Here is a 14487-nt window from a genome sequence, read left to right as displayed (position 1 = left end):
TTACCAAAAAAAAACACTTATGGATATGGCATGCCATGCCATGCGACTGATGCGAGTGGGGCCAGTGAACTTTAGTGGATAGTCAAATAGAAAAAAACAAAAAAAAAAAGTCCCTTATTGGGTTTTGACTTGGACCTTTCTATGAAATCCACGAGACCTTTTATTGACGGGTCTTACGGAGATAGACTGCCTAATCCTGGTCCTCTCATGCGGAATTGCCTGATATGATCGTGCTGTTCAGGCACAGAGTGTTACATAGCAATGTGTTCAGACACGATATTAGACACGATATTGCACATAAGGTCCGTCTTATCCTTGTCCAAACGTCTTGTTCAAATTAAAATAAGGTGATCATTGCATGTAGCACCGTGTGTGGACAGCACGATCTTACCAGACAGCTTAACAATAGAAGATCTAAATTGTAGAATGTCACTATTGTTACGTGAGCCCATAGGTGGTGGAAATAGTGACACACGCCCATTGATGCATGCACATGAGGTGGCAGTTTGAGATAACTTTTATGATCACCACATCATCAGATATCCACGTGTCATACGGTAAAGACATCTAAACTTTTTATACTTTTGTGGTCTAAAACAGGAAATACGTGGCAAAATGTGATTGGTAGAAATGGTATGTGGTGGACATGATGTGGTGAACTATGGGTCCCACCTAGTTCAAAGTAGCAGAAGCAAAGAGAAGACCTAGGGATGTCAAAATAAGTCAACTTCGGTCCTCATAGAATGATTGATTACCTTTAGCTTATTTAATGGTTGACACCAAAACCACAGATGTAGGAATTGATTCTAAAAATCGAAATAGAAATAGATAAGATTTTGGTCGGTTATAGCTTTCGGTACTTTATCAATTTCAGTCTACCAGCCATTTATTGGTTCTTTATCGATCTGTTATCAATCCTTGTCAATTATGTATAAATTGAAATTAAGTTACAATGAAGAAAATTTACAAGGTAATCATATATATAGGTCAAATTTTCCTTAAGACACAGTGAATGGAAATTCATCCACTCTAAACTTTCAAATGCGTGTAAGAGGGTATTAAAAGAGTATTTTAGAAAACATACTAAAACCCATAGGGATTCATGAACTCTGGGATGATGCGATAAATCTTCACCGCGTAATGAAGAAAAACTTTCTCCTTATATTAATAGTTAATATTTGAAACTTAATGTATAGACTGGTTCAATTTAATTTTATCAAAAATTACTTGGCTAAGTACAGGATCAAACAACCATAAACTTAGGTTAAAAATTATATTATGTCCCACTTTTTGTATAAAAGTAACATAAAAATAATAAAAATAAAGCATAGATAAGTTTGATGCTTCAATTTAGACGTCTTCAATTAAGTCAGTTGTTTACCAAAAACAAAAACAAAAACAAAAAATCAATTGAAAATTTTTTTTTACCAAAAATTGCCTGGATAACAACCCTAAACTTAGATTCAAATTATATTATGCCCACTTGTTGTATAAAACGTAAAAATGATACCCCTAAAAATAAAGCCAAGTCCCACTCGCCCCCACAACCTATGGCCTAGGTCGAGCCTTGAGAGTTGAGACCTTTGGATGGAGCTGGGTTGGCAAACCAATAAAAAAAGAATCACTGCGTTGCTCGACCTAGTTGCACCTCTACCCAAGTTTCGCCATATTTTGAAAAGTACCATTAGAAAGATAAGATTCAACCATTAACCATTAAAGTCATGACATTTCTACGCTTTCGTTTTTTTTTTTTTTTGTGTGGGAGGCGGGGGCGGTAAAACTAAATTTTTTTTAAAAAAAAGAAGAGATCATGACCAGTAATCTAATATTTTAAATCACGTTAACCATAAGTTTCACAAGATTTATAGTTATGATAATTGAAATCATTTATTTGAACCGTTATCCCATATTGAAACATGAACTGCATCGATCCAGGGCTTGTCTTGGTGGTTTGCTCCTTAGGAGAATTGCGTCAAGAGTTTGATCGGCGGTTCAAGTCTCCTTAGCGACACCAAATCCACATTTACTTATTTTCCAAGAAGTGGAGCCCATGTAGGTACCATATTGATCCCTTGTGATCCCTTGTTGGGTCCTGATGGCCAATAGGCCCTTGACAACTGCACCAAAAAAAAAAACATTAACTGCATGATTGCGATGGTTTGATTGTAGATTGGATTGTTTCATCATGTGTATCGTGATTAACATTTAGATCACGATCAAAATAAAAAGTAGAAAAAATTTATGTGGGCCCTATTTTATATCAGATCGTACCATCATGTTTGTCGTATTTTAAAAATATAGATGAATGATTATAATTAAATAAAAGGTTTTAAAAAGCCTAAATCATGATTGTTAAACTCTATCCTTCCCGTTAGATTATTTAAAAAATTTTGATGGTCTAGTCATAGATGAGATTGTACCATTGCATTTGCCATGAGTTAAAATGCAATTTGAACATTTCTTATCAACATCAAATGGTTAAATAGGAGATTTAAACTTGATAGTTGAGTTATATCCTTCCAATGAGAATCTTTCAAGGAGGTTTTGATGGCATCATCCTAGTCAAAGATTAAAAAATAAAAATATAATGGTTGAATTGTATTTTTATGCTTGGACTCGGACATCTTAAACATCAAGTTTGACATGTTAAATATTCCCCGTTATAATTACCCCAAAAGAGAGTAACTTTAGGTATGACCTTCCCATGTAACTAATGGGAAAAGGAAGTGCATGTCGCCGATGTGTAGATTCTTGTGCACATCATCTCCCATACCACTTGTGGATTCCATTTTCTCTCTCGTTAATAAATGCTCAGCCCTATTAGACAATTCGTAACCTTCACCTATTGGTGCAAATTGCACCCTGACATCATAGCAAGCCCTCATAACTAATAAACATATTTTTCAAAGAAAAAGTTTTTATTCCTCGTGGGTGAAGAGAAAGCCTATCGATGCAATCTTAATGACTACCCCCTATATGGAATGTCTGAACTGAACATTGCATTGCTCCTAGAGTTCCATTGAAGTGTTAAATATATGGATGAAGCTATTCTCTCTTTAGCATAGGTGAAGCAAAACTCGATTCAAAATTCAATTAACACATTAAAATAAGTGTTCGATAAGGGTACATTAAACCAAAAATTTTTAGTTGTTATCAATTTCATTTAATTTGTATGATTATTAGTAGGCTATAGTAGTCTTTAGGTTTTCACCTAAATTTGTACTCGACTAGGGATAGAACTGGACACTTTGTTCATATGGTCGTCACACCATGTGCTTTTTGAAATGATGATTCCAAGATACAAATGTGAATGCACATACAGTATGTGCATAGTATAGGATCACACAAGCATCTTTCATGTACGTTGGAAACAAGATTCTCATTTAAAGAATTTGATTGGTCCTTAACCTAAGAGGTCACTGTCATTGTGGTTATGCATCATAGGCTTTAATACACCGATGATTGATGTTTTCTTGACTATATATCAATGTAATAGATTCATGGTGTTTGATCGTGAACGGTAAAAACATGGATAATGATGTCTTTTTATCCTTTCAAGTATTGGATGAACGATTGAATTCTTAAATGTGGTGCAGTAGGGACAATGCACCGCACTTGAGAGGATAAATTTCTGGGTGAAAACCCACCAATAAACCCAACAAAAAAGGCTCTTTAACCAAAGTATGGGCTTGGGAATAAATTGAAACAATACAAGAGCAAAAACAACAATTCTAACCCAAGCTGCATTTCCTTTATTCTTACAAAGCTGCTCCCCCTTCACCCAATATACCCTTTTTCCTAGATGATCTTTCCACAAAACACATGTCTGATTATCTGGTTGAGGGTCTTACAAATGTCCAGACCAAACCCGGTAGGCAGAGTGGCAGACTCAAATATTTTCCATGGTCAACGTTTTCACGTAGGGCGCCACTTTAGCAGTCTTGTACCGTTTCGCTTTGAACTGAAGGTGAAAATTTGGGTTGCGACTTACAATCTTGTACGTTCACGACTTCACGTATGTGAAGGTGATCGTGGCTCGCAAATATGGGTTGCGACTTACAACTTGAATGCGGCTTTGTGTTTTTTGGGAGAGAGAATTGACATATTTTTTCAGATTAGGTGCTGAAGAGCCGTTTTGAGCTTCTGCGTTATTCCTTCCAAAATCCAAATGGGAGGTGGTCAATTGGGTTGGCTGCAAGCCTGCGTCGGGTTTGTCTCTCCCTGATTCATCATCTACAATCGAACTCCCTCATTCCCAGCTTTCTTCAGTATTTCGACCTCTCTGCTAATCTTTTTCTGCTCTGATATTGTTCTTTCCTCTCTCTCTCTCTCATTTTCCGGGTCTGGGATTGGTGTTACAAATCAGTAAGGATAGTATGTCATCTCCTCCCCCATTTTGACTTGCAGGTTATAATTTCATCTTCTAGGTTTGAGCTTTTATGGTCTATTTGTATTATCTTGTCGACCATCTATAGATCGACTGGAAGTATGGTGAATTGATTACAACATGTTTGCTTTGTGGCCTCATTAGTGAAAGCTATATATCACCATCTTGATGGTGACACATAGATTGGGCTTTGAGTTCGTTTGGCAGTGAGTGAGTTTCCTGATAATCAAGTACTTAAAGCTTCTCATACGTTCACTCAACTTCTCCCGACCTCCTCCTCTCAGGACCTATCTTCATATCCTCGTCTCTAGCTATACCCCCTACTCCCAAGCCCTGTATCCTCAACCCAGGCTTCAACCCCCAGACATTCCCTTTTCAAGCTCTGTCTCTCCAAACATTACCCTTAACTCTTGCCTCTCCTCTCCCCCCCCCCCCCTTTCCCCAGTGCCCCGTGCAGCCCATCCCACGAAATTCTCACTACCCTCAAATCCTCTTGCCCCAGCCCCAAACTCTCCCCCACCAACTTTCCAGCACTCCCCTCTAGTGCACTATAATCTACCCCCTACCTTCTACGCCCCCTCCACCTCCACCCCCAGCCCCAAGCTATCACTCACCCAAAGCCAGCAACCACCTCGACCAGCGACCTCAAGACCTATCAGTATACCGCGGCGGGTGCGGTCGGCCTGGTTTATCTTAACGGTAAGACTATATGGGCAATCTGGTCGGCTTCAACTTGCCTCTCCGGTAAACCATCCCCCTGGCTTGTGCAACTGGTTCTCCTGGCTTTTCGTTACTAGTGTACACTGTACCCATTAATTACTTTGCCATTTTTGTGTTTAGCTGTACCTTGTTTTAATTCACTGTTGCATACTTTCTATTGCTTTTGCCTGCTTTATTAGTGCTTATGGATTTACTGGTACATGCTTGGCTATTTTAACCTCTACTTGTTGTGTTGGTATGAACAAGATCACTGATCTAAAATGCATATGTTGGTCCGTGTAGGAGGTACTACTTGTCTCTATATGTTAACATGAGCTGTATTTTATCTTGTTCTGAATCCCTGACTAGTCGTTTTGAGTTTATCTACTTAATGCTTTAAGTGTCCTTTCCCCCTTTTTTTCTTTACCATCCTTCTATTTTTATAACTATTCCCCTGGTGCATCAGGTAGGCAGCCGACACCATCATATTATTTATTTTCAGCTAATCATCTTTTGCATGGATCTTTTTTCTTTAATTCTTTGTACTTTTGTTTATGGCTTATCAAACTTATTCTTGGGCATCCCCTGCTTGCGACGAGCCGCATCGTCGCCTGAATGGTTGCAGGAAATCCACCCTATTTTGGATTAGTGATTTGTTCTGGCATGTTAATTGTAGCTAAAAAGTTGCATTTTATTGTGTCAAATTAGTGATAAGTCAGTGCATTTCTATCATACTATATAATCAATTTCTTCGCAGACTGTTCATCACTTCCAGTACCTGAAAGAAGCTCCTCATCTAGTATACGAAACACGAATTTTCTTCTTCATTGAATAAAGAAACCTGGCGTTCTGAAGTTTGCTGCATAAGAAGCGTATGATGGAACCATTTCAACACCATGACTTGTTCCATTGCGTAGAGCAATAACTATCCAAGTGACCCTATTGAACTCGATGTTAACCCAGGCTAGGGTTCACTCTTAGATGATCCCAGAACTTGAGGCAGCTAAAGAAGAGTGGAAGGCACCTTGATTATTAGAAGCCCAAAACAATAATAAATAACAACTATTTAGTTTTCCATATGTTACATAAAACAGACATTTTGCAATTAAGGTGATAGGCCATCAACATTGCTTCTTCTTTAACTTGGATGCATTTTCAGAACTTGACTCATTTAGAGAGAGAGAGAGAGAGAGAGAGAGAGAGAGAGAGAGAGGGGGGGGGGGGAGGGGGGAAGAAAACGGCATTAAGAGTATTAGATTGACATGATAGGTACTGTCACCAATTACTAAGAAGCAATCTAGAAACAAAGTAACCACCACCAAAGCAGAAGCTAAGGAAGATTGGGGACCCATCTTGATTTCTGTGTTATTCTAAGTATTCTAATAGAGATTAAGCACGGACATTTCTGTAGACTGTATAAACCCTGAGTTTCATCTCATATAAGACAAAACAGACAAAAATAACTGAACTCATCCCTTTCATTTCGAATGAATCTAAACAGACATTTCCCATAATTAAGCTAATGTGTACAAAATGAGAAAAAGTTAGGGACTGAAAAGAGAAATCCTCATGAATTGCATAACCCTGTATCTTTTGAACCAATACAATGAATAGTGAATTAAAAAAATTAAATTCAACAAGGAGATCTACCAATTGATCTGATGGAGGGCAGATATATTGACATGCACCATGCTTGCTAGTGGGGCATATGAACCTAAATAACACATTTCTTTGGTTGTGTAGGACATCTGGTTATGCTTATAATTGTACTTAAGAATACAGACCTTAAATCACATTTTTTATAAAACCCCCCCCCCCTCCAGAAAAAAAAAAGAAAAGGAAAGAATACATTATTTCTAATACCAGGTTACCAGATATTGCTTGTCTTTTCATGAAAAATGTGAGTTTTTAATGATGTAGCTTGGTTTCTAAATAATTGATTGTGGTTGTCCCCCCCCTCTCCCGGTTTAATTTGTTCTTGTGGTTGTATCGGTACCTATGTTTGAATTTTGATTTTTTTTTTTTTTGATTTTCATTAATATATGCAGTGGTTGAAGCTTCGTGGACGCATCTATTAGCTAGTTCTGTTCTCTAACGAATTAGATGGCTTCCACTTGTTTTAGAGGGATCAGAACACACCCTTTCTTCCTTTACCCGTCTGCACTTTTTGTTAGAAAAAATGGTGCTTTCTTTTGCACCATGGAAAGTGTGCAAGCCCCAACAACTACACATAAAAACCAGCAACTTGAGATGACATTTTCTAGCCAGACCCAAACCAAAACTGTTGAGAAAACCTCAAAGGACTACGAAACAATCATTGGTATAGAGACCCATGTACAGCTCTCCACTCTTACTAAGGCCTTTTGTAGGTGTCCTTATTTCTATGGGTCCCAACCAAACACCCATGTTTGCCCTATTTGCATGGGCCTGCCTGGTGCTTTGCCAGTTTTGAACTCAAAAATCGTTGAGTTTGGTGTGAAAGTGGGTCTCGCACTCAACTGTAAACTTTCTATGAACTCAAAATTTGATAGGAAACAGTACTTCTACCCTGATCTTCCAAAGGGCTACCAGATATCTCAGTTCGATGTCCCAATTGCTACGGGTGGTTTCATTGAGTTGGATCTTCCCATCGAGTATGGTGGAGGGCATAGGAGGTTTGGGATTACCAGGGTTCATATGGAAGAAGATGCAGGGAAGTTGCTTCATTCAGGAACTGAAAGCTACTCCCAGGTAATGCTGTTTTACCCCCTTCCTTGGTGTTCATCAATATTATTTACTATGAGAGTGTGAGGTGATTTGCCTTTTTTGTTTTTTTTGTTTTTGTATATCTTTTCCCCCTCTTATGTTTTACTAATGAGATTTATGGTTTGTTTGGTTTACTTGTATCCCCAGATTAGGCAATTGATTTTTAACCTTGCTTATTTCTCAAATGAATGGCTTTTAACTTATAACTTGGTCTTTTACATATTAGAAAGAGGAAAAACCTGATTAATGAGTATTGTTTCTGTTCAGTTGGATAGTGTTTGATTTATGGGCTTGTTGATCATTTCTATAGGTTGACCTGAATAGAGCAGGGGTGCCTTTGCTTGAGATTGTGTCTGAGCCTGATATTAGAAGCGGTCTTGAGGCTGCAGAGTATGCAGCAGAGATACAGAGGTTGGTTCGGTATTTGGGAGTGAGCAATGGCAATATGCAGGAAGGTTCGCTGCGCTGTGATGTAAATGTCTCTGTCCGGCCAATTGGGCAGTCAGAGTTTGGAACTAAGGTAAATGATCTTTCTTGTTTTAATTTTATTTTTTTGTTTTCTTAGCAAGCATATAAACTCAAGGAATACAGATAAATTCAAAGATTGGTGAAGCTAGAATTATATTCTTGTGGAATTAGGTTCCGAATTCATTCGTACCTTCTTCCTTTTCCCATGGTCAGTCTATTGAATAGGGATCAAATTCTGTGCTGTGGGTTGTGTAGATTTTTGTTTTACAATTTCAAAGTAGAACTGATTGTTGCCTTTCTTGAGTGCTTTAGTGGGACCATAAAAGTTTTGAGAGAACTAGATCAAAGTAACGGACCATTTAACTTATTGATTCTCACCGCTTCTTACCACTTTTGTTATATCCTGCTTCTGAGAAACCAGGATGGAGTGGAAACTTGCATATTGATTACAAAGATAATAAGTAACATAACTAAAGCAAGCATGTGTCATAACCTTGTCAATAAAATTCTATGACATGTCCAATCTTATAAAAACTGTATATAGAATATTATAATCAATGGAGCGGATCCCAAATCAATGGGCACACCACTCAGTTGAGCCACCTTGCTTCTTACTGCTGGTAAGCCTTAATATATCATTGACAAGAATTAAAACTTGGTTGGTGAATGGGCAAGATAAAAGCAGCATAGAATGCTTCAATTGCTTTTTATTTTCTTTTATTATAATTGAGGATATCAATATATTTTCTGCATGGCTTCCCACCTTCTTGTGAATTTGTAGCATTCTCATAAATTAGTTGCTCTGTTCTGCATTTGTTTGGTTCTGGCAGGTTGAGATAAAGAACATGAACTCATTTTCGGCAATAAATCGGGCAATTGATTTTGAGATCTCCAGGCAGGTAGATCTCCATAGTCAAGGACAGGGTGATCAGATTATACAGGAAACTCGACTTTGGGAAGAGGGGACTCAGGTTTGATTAATTATTTGTTCATTCAAGGACAAATAAATCTTTCCAATTTCATGACTAATTTTTTTCATTAACCTCTGTTTTATTTAGAGAACAGTTTCAATGAGGAAAAAGGAAGGGCTTTCTGATTATCGATATTTTCCCGAACCAGATCTTCCAGAAGTTATTGTCAGTAAAGAATACATCGATACTATTTCCGCTTCTTTACCTGAACTTCCAGAAATGAAGCGCAGAAGATATGAAAAAATAGGTCTCAGCATGCAGGATGTACTTTTTCTTGCTAATGACAAAAATGTAAGCCCTGTTTATAAGCATGGAGTCAAGTATCAGAAGCAGATCATGTATTGCAAATGGAGGACATGATGTTCATGTCTAATGTATTTTCCCGTTAGGTGTTTATCAGTGCATACACTTCTTAAAGCCCAATACACTTCTTTTGTCATAAGTATTTATCATGCTGCAACCCCCTTCACAAAAAAAAAAGAGAAAACTATGATACTATCAGTCAGCTTTATCTGCTACTATTTAATACCAAGTTTGTAAATTACCTAGTGATCATGTGGGTTCAACTCTAACTTCTATTAGGAAATGGCTCAGGTGGCAGATTTTTTTGATGCAGCTGTTGGAAAGAGTGCTGATGTGAAGCTTGCTGCCAATTGGATAATGGGTGATATTGCTGCCTATCTGAACAATGAAAAGTTGTCTATAAATGAGATAAAACTTACACCCCAGGAGCTGGCTGAACTAATATCTTCTATTAAAGGCGGGACTATAAGTGGAAAGATTGGGAAAGAGGTGAATCTCTGCCTTTGGTTCTTATTTTGCATGTATAAACTGAAACCAACCTGTAAACTATGTTCAGGTATATGCGTGCATGTGTGTCTCTTTACCCTTCTACCATTATGGACAATCTTTCTCTTTTCCCTTTTTAATTAAGTTCGAAGGGATGCATCATCAAGTATCATCAACAGGCATCATTATAGGCTACGGTTTTTGAGAAGTCCATAAATGAGTTGGTTTAGTGCTTGACCTGAGTAAAAAAAGAATGGTATACGCAAAAATAATAAATAAATAAATAATAGAATTAAATAGCTAAAAAGGAAGGAGGAGGGGGGGGGGGGAGCAGATTAGGAAGGGGGTATGCAAGATTTCTAATTCACAAATTGCTGTGGCTCATATCATGAATCTGATGGCTAGCATACCAGTTGTCTCAACAAAACATGGCACTAAATACAAACTTCACTGGTGCCATGATTCCACTTCAGTTTATTCATATCAAAGTTCTTGTTTTTTGGTTTCACAGCCACTCTACTGCTATTACTACTACTCTAGATAGCTTGGCTATATCATATGTAAAATTGAATTTTATACTTATGTTAAATGTTTTATTCTTTATACCTGCAGATACTTTTTGAGTTAATATCCAAAGGAGGCACTGTCAAGGCACTAATAGAAGAAAAAGATCTAGTTCAGGTAAGTCTCTCCACTTTGTTGAATGGTGATAAGGTCCTATGATATGCTAATTATTTCAGATAGATGGTTGTATAAAGACCAATGCTCTTATTAATGATGCATGCAATGTGCTAACATCTAAACTGTTGGTCTCCAAAGGACTTACAATCACTAGATAGAATGAGCGACCACATTACTTATGAAAATAATGGCCAAATTGCATATTCTTGTAGCTAATGAGTGATAAATTTGTGCATTTCAGATTTTCAGTACATTGAATGGTAATAATGTCATTTAAAGATTATTATAGTTAGACTTGGTCTATAGAGCACATTTATGCTCGCCATCTGATTTCATTTATGTAGAATTATGACAGAAGGACCAGAATCTCTCATGAATGTATACTACTATCCTTGTATGATCTTCCAAAGATGACAGAGCTCTCACATGTAGCTATGCATTACACTGTTCCTGTTTGAACTGTGGCATGGATTCAATTATTATGTGACATGCCCAACTTTCTATACATACCATAGTTGTCACGGCGTCACAGTGATCCAAGTCGGTGGTGTCACGTCGATATATCGACATGTTGCCCGCCATGGCGAGCATGTCGACCATGTTTTATTTTTTATTTTCTCTATTTTTAATGTTTTATTAGATGTATACTCAAGCCATGTTTTATTTTTTCTCTATTGTTTCTCAAGTTTTAAGGATGGCAATCTTGTAATTAAGTAGAATCTAAGAAAGGGCATAAAAGAGTTTTGATTTAATGACTAAGGGTAAACTTGGAGGGATGTGTAAAGTATGGACAAAGGGGAATAAAAGAAGAGAAGGGTACTTTAGGAAAAAGGCAAAAATAAGGATTTGTAATAACCCACGACCGGATTATGGATTTATGGTTGTCTTCAACCTTACGACTTCAGCCTGGGACGAAAAACAGCGCAGTACGAAGGAGATAACTCCTTCAACTCTTCTCGGTCCAGTCTATACCTTCAAGCGAAGCATCGGCACATCGTGTTCTATCAATTCCAGCAAGAACTCATCACAGAAATCAACTAAACAAGGAGTATTTAATTCCTGGAATCAAATCTGGCGACTTCTTAGTTGCAAAACAGAGACAGAGAGACAGGAAGAAGAAATTGAATCGAGAGGGAAAGAGAGACAGGAAGAAGAAATCGAAGTGGGAAAGAGAGACAGGAAGAAGATATCGAAGAGGGACGCCATGGCGTAGGTCGCCATGCATGCTTCTCCAGCGCTAGGACGCCATGGCGCATGGCGACGCCATGACAACTATGATACATACAGTGGAATGAGCATTACTTCAGTTGATCATCTACCTCCGTATGTGGAATAGATATCGACATATCAAAACTGGCCTCAACTTCTCCTTTATGAAGTAGCCGTCAATTTCCATATGCTTGGTCCTATAATGCTGAACTGGACTGTAGGCTATGCTAGTGGTAGTCTTATTTCCATGATGTAGATATTTCTTTCTTTAGAATCTACGTAAGCTATGTTTAGCTCTTGAAGCAGTCAACAGAATCTCCTCCTTTTTAATTATATAAGGGAAGTAATACAGTAGTGTTATCAGGGTTGGACTGGCATCACCCGATCTAGAAACCCAGATTGAGGCGAAGCCAGCTTAGATCATGTTTTTGGTGTAATAAGGGTTGGTAGGAGTTTATTTGTGTTTTTTGAGGTTAATCTTGTAATTCTACTTTATTTCATTTTATTTTATTATATTTTGTTTGGGATTGATATGTAGGAGGATTTGATTTATAATTTCTTAGTTAGAGTCCTATTTCAGTTTTAGAGGAGTCTATTTCAGTTGGACTATGGGAGTTAAGGATCCTAGTAGGCAATCAATTAATGAGATAGGCTGCAGTGAGAACAACATCTCCCCATTATTGGGAGGGAACATGTTGAGCAAACGTTAAACAAATTATGACAACCCTTTTGCAAACCTTTCAAATGTGAGATTGTGATGGTTAAAGTATGTGAAGAGTATTTTAACAAATTATGACAACCCTTTTGCAAACCCTTCGAATGTGAGATTGTGATTGTTAAAGTATGCAAAGAGTATTTTCTTCCATTGAATGATTCGATGTTTCTGTGGGAATATGGAAATAACAGATTGTGGATCCTGCTGAGATTGAAAAAATGGTGGATAAAGTGCTTGCAGAAAATCCAAAGCAGCTTCAACAATATCGTGGAGGAAAAACTAAGTTACAAGGATATTTTGCTGGTCAGGTATAAATCCCCCCCCCCCCCTGTCTGTAAAGTCAGGTATTAAATATGGAGAAACCCAGAGTATGACTTTCGGTTAGTTATTCTCATAATTATTTTGTATTTGTTTTGAACGGTTTTTGATTGAAACAAATTACTTTCAGGTGATGAAGGAATCAAAAGGTAAAGCCAACCCACAGCTTCTAAACAAGATCCTTTCAGAAAAATTAAATGGCAAAAGCTGATGATTTCAGAGTTGGGTTAATGCATATGGTTTATATATACGCCAACATAATAGAGCTGTGGGACATTGGCTCAGTCCTACCAAACTTTCTGTCAAGATTTTGGTGGCTGCAAACCATCTTCCAGTCTGTAGGAGCCAGTTAAAGTTGGAGTTCTGGTGATCAGCTCCTGTTACTGAGCCTTCAAGTCAAATAATTATAACCCAGTGCATTTAGCATCTGTTGTGAGTCCTTTGGCTCAGATCAGTACCGAATTATCTATTTTTATTTCTCATATAACCTTCATTTATTAATTTAATGAATTTATATTTAAATCCTGCTGGTGAGACATGATTTTTGTTTTCCTCCTGCTTAATTGGATGATTGCCTGTGTTTGATGTTTGCTCCCTTAATGTGCATTACTTCTTCAACTAAACATTGGTGGTCCTATGATACCTGGGTAATGTGATGAAAATTAATCTACATTTGTTGCAAAACTTAATCGGCCACATATGGGCTTCTCATTACTTTTCATCTTTTGTTCTGATACTAAAGATGATTTTCTTTTGTCTCATGGATTTCATAATTTTCTGTTTTGACCAGTGGGTTGATAGGCAATTGTTTGGTTTGCCAGGTTTTAATTTTGTTAATGGTCCTACTGTTTTGAACATTAATGGCTTTTCCTCCTTTTCAAAGATCAATACGCGTAGCAACCTGCGTTTTGGTGGAAGCTTGCAGCACTTGGCAGAAAACCAAGGGGGAGAGAGCCTATTTCCATGGCTTGCAGAGAGGCTGTTAACATCTGAGATGCTGTATTACAACCGTTTATCCCAAAAGCTCAAATCCTGAAGTTAAGGGTTACAACGATATAATCAACAAACATCAACAATCCTAAACCCTAAACCCTCAGGAGGTAGCATTAGGCTCTAATACCATGTTACAAACGTTTATCCCAAAAGTTTGAGCTGTTAAATAAGGGATATAACAATGTATGTCAACAATGGGCATTTATCTGCTTTGACATTTAAGCATATTAACTTAGATTCTATCCTGTCAGAAGAAGGAGAAGGTAAGTCAGAGAAAGTTAAAGGTTTAGTAAAATCAGAGACAATTTTACATTGAAAATTTTTTGTGGACCCAAATTAATTTTTCTTTTTTATTCATAGGTAGTAATCCACCAAAGATGATTAATTTACCACAGACCACCAATTTTGTTCTCAACGGTGAACTACCAAAACAACGATTTCAAGATCTAAAATCTTGTAGTGTTAAGAGATCGTAATTGTTGAATTTTTATCTGCTGCTGTAACTGAAGCGC

The 14487-nt window shown here is 37.5% G+C and overlaps 1 protein-coding gene across 1 annotated transcript; it reads left to right on the top strand.

Annotated features, from left to right (window-relative positions):
* The first annotated feature begins 7121 nt into the window (after positions 1–7121).
* Positions 7122–13245, top strand: LOC122656980 (glutamyl-tRNA(Gln) amidotransferase subunit B, chloroplastic/mitochondrial-like). Its single transcript, XM_043851701.1, has 8 exons — positions 7122–7816; positions 8142–8351; positions 9130–9270; positions 9358–9561; positions 9865–10062; positions 10672–10740; positions 12856–12972; positions 13113–13245. The coding sequence occupies exons 1-8, from the start codon at positions 7190–7192 to the stop codon at positions 13191–13193; spliced, it is 1647 nt and encodes a 548-aa protein (XP_043707636.1). The 5' UTR covers positions 7122–7189; the 3' UTR covers positions 13194–13245.
* Positions 13246–14487: the final 1242 nt, after the last annotated feature.

Source organism: Telopea speciosissima, chromosome 3, assembly GCF_018873765.1.
Source record: "Telopea speciosissima isolate NSW1024214 ecotype Mountain lineage chromosome 3, Tspe_v1, whole genome shotgun sequence".
Lineage (NCBI taxonomy): Eukaryota > Viridiplantae > Streptophyta > Magnoliopsida > Proteales > Proteaceae > Telopea > Telopea speciosissima.
The sequence above is the reverse complement of the archived record's forward strand: the minus strand, read 5'-3'. Positions and strand labels throughout refer to the sequence as shown.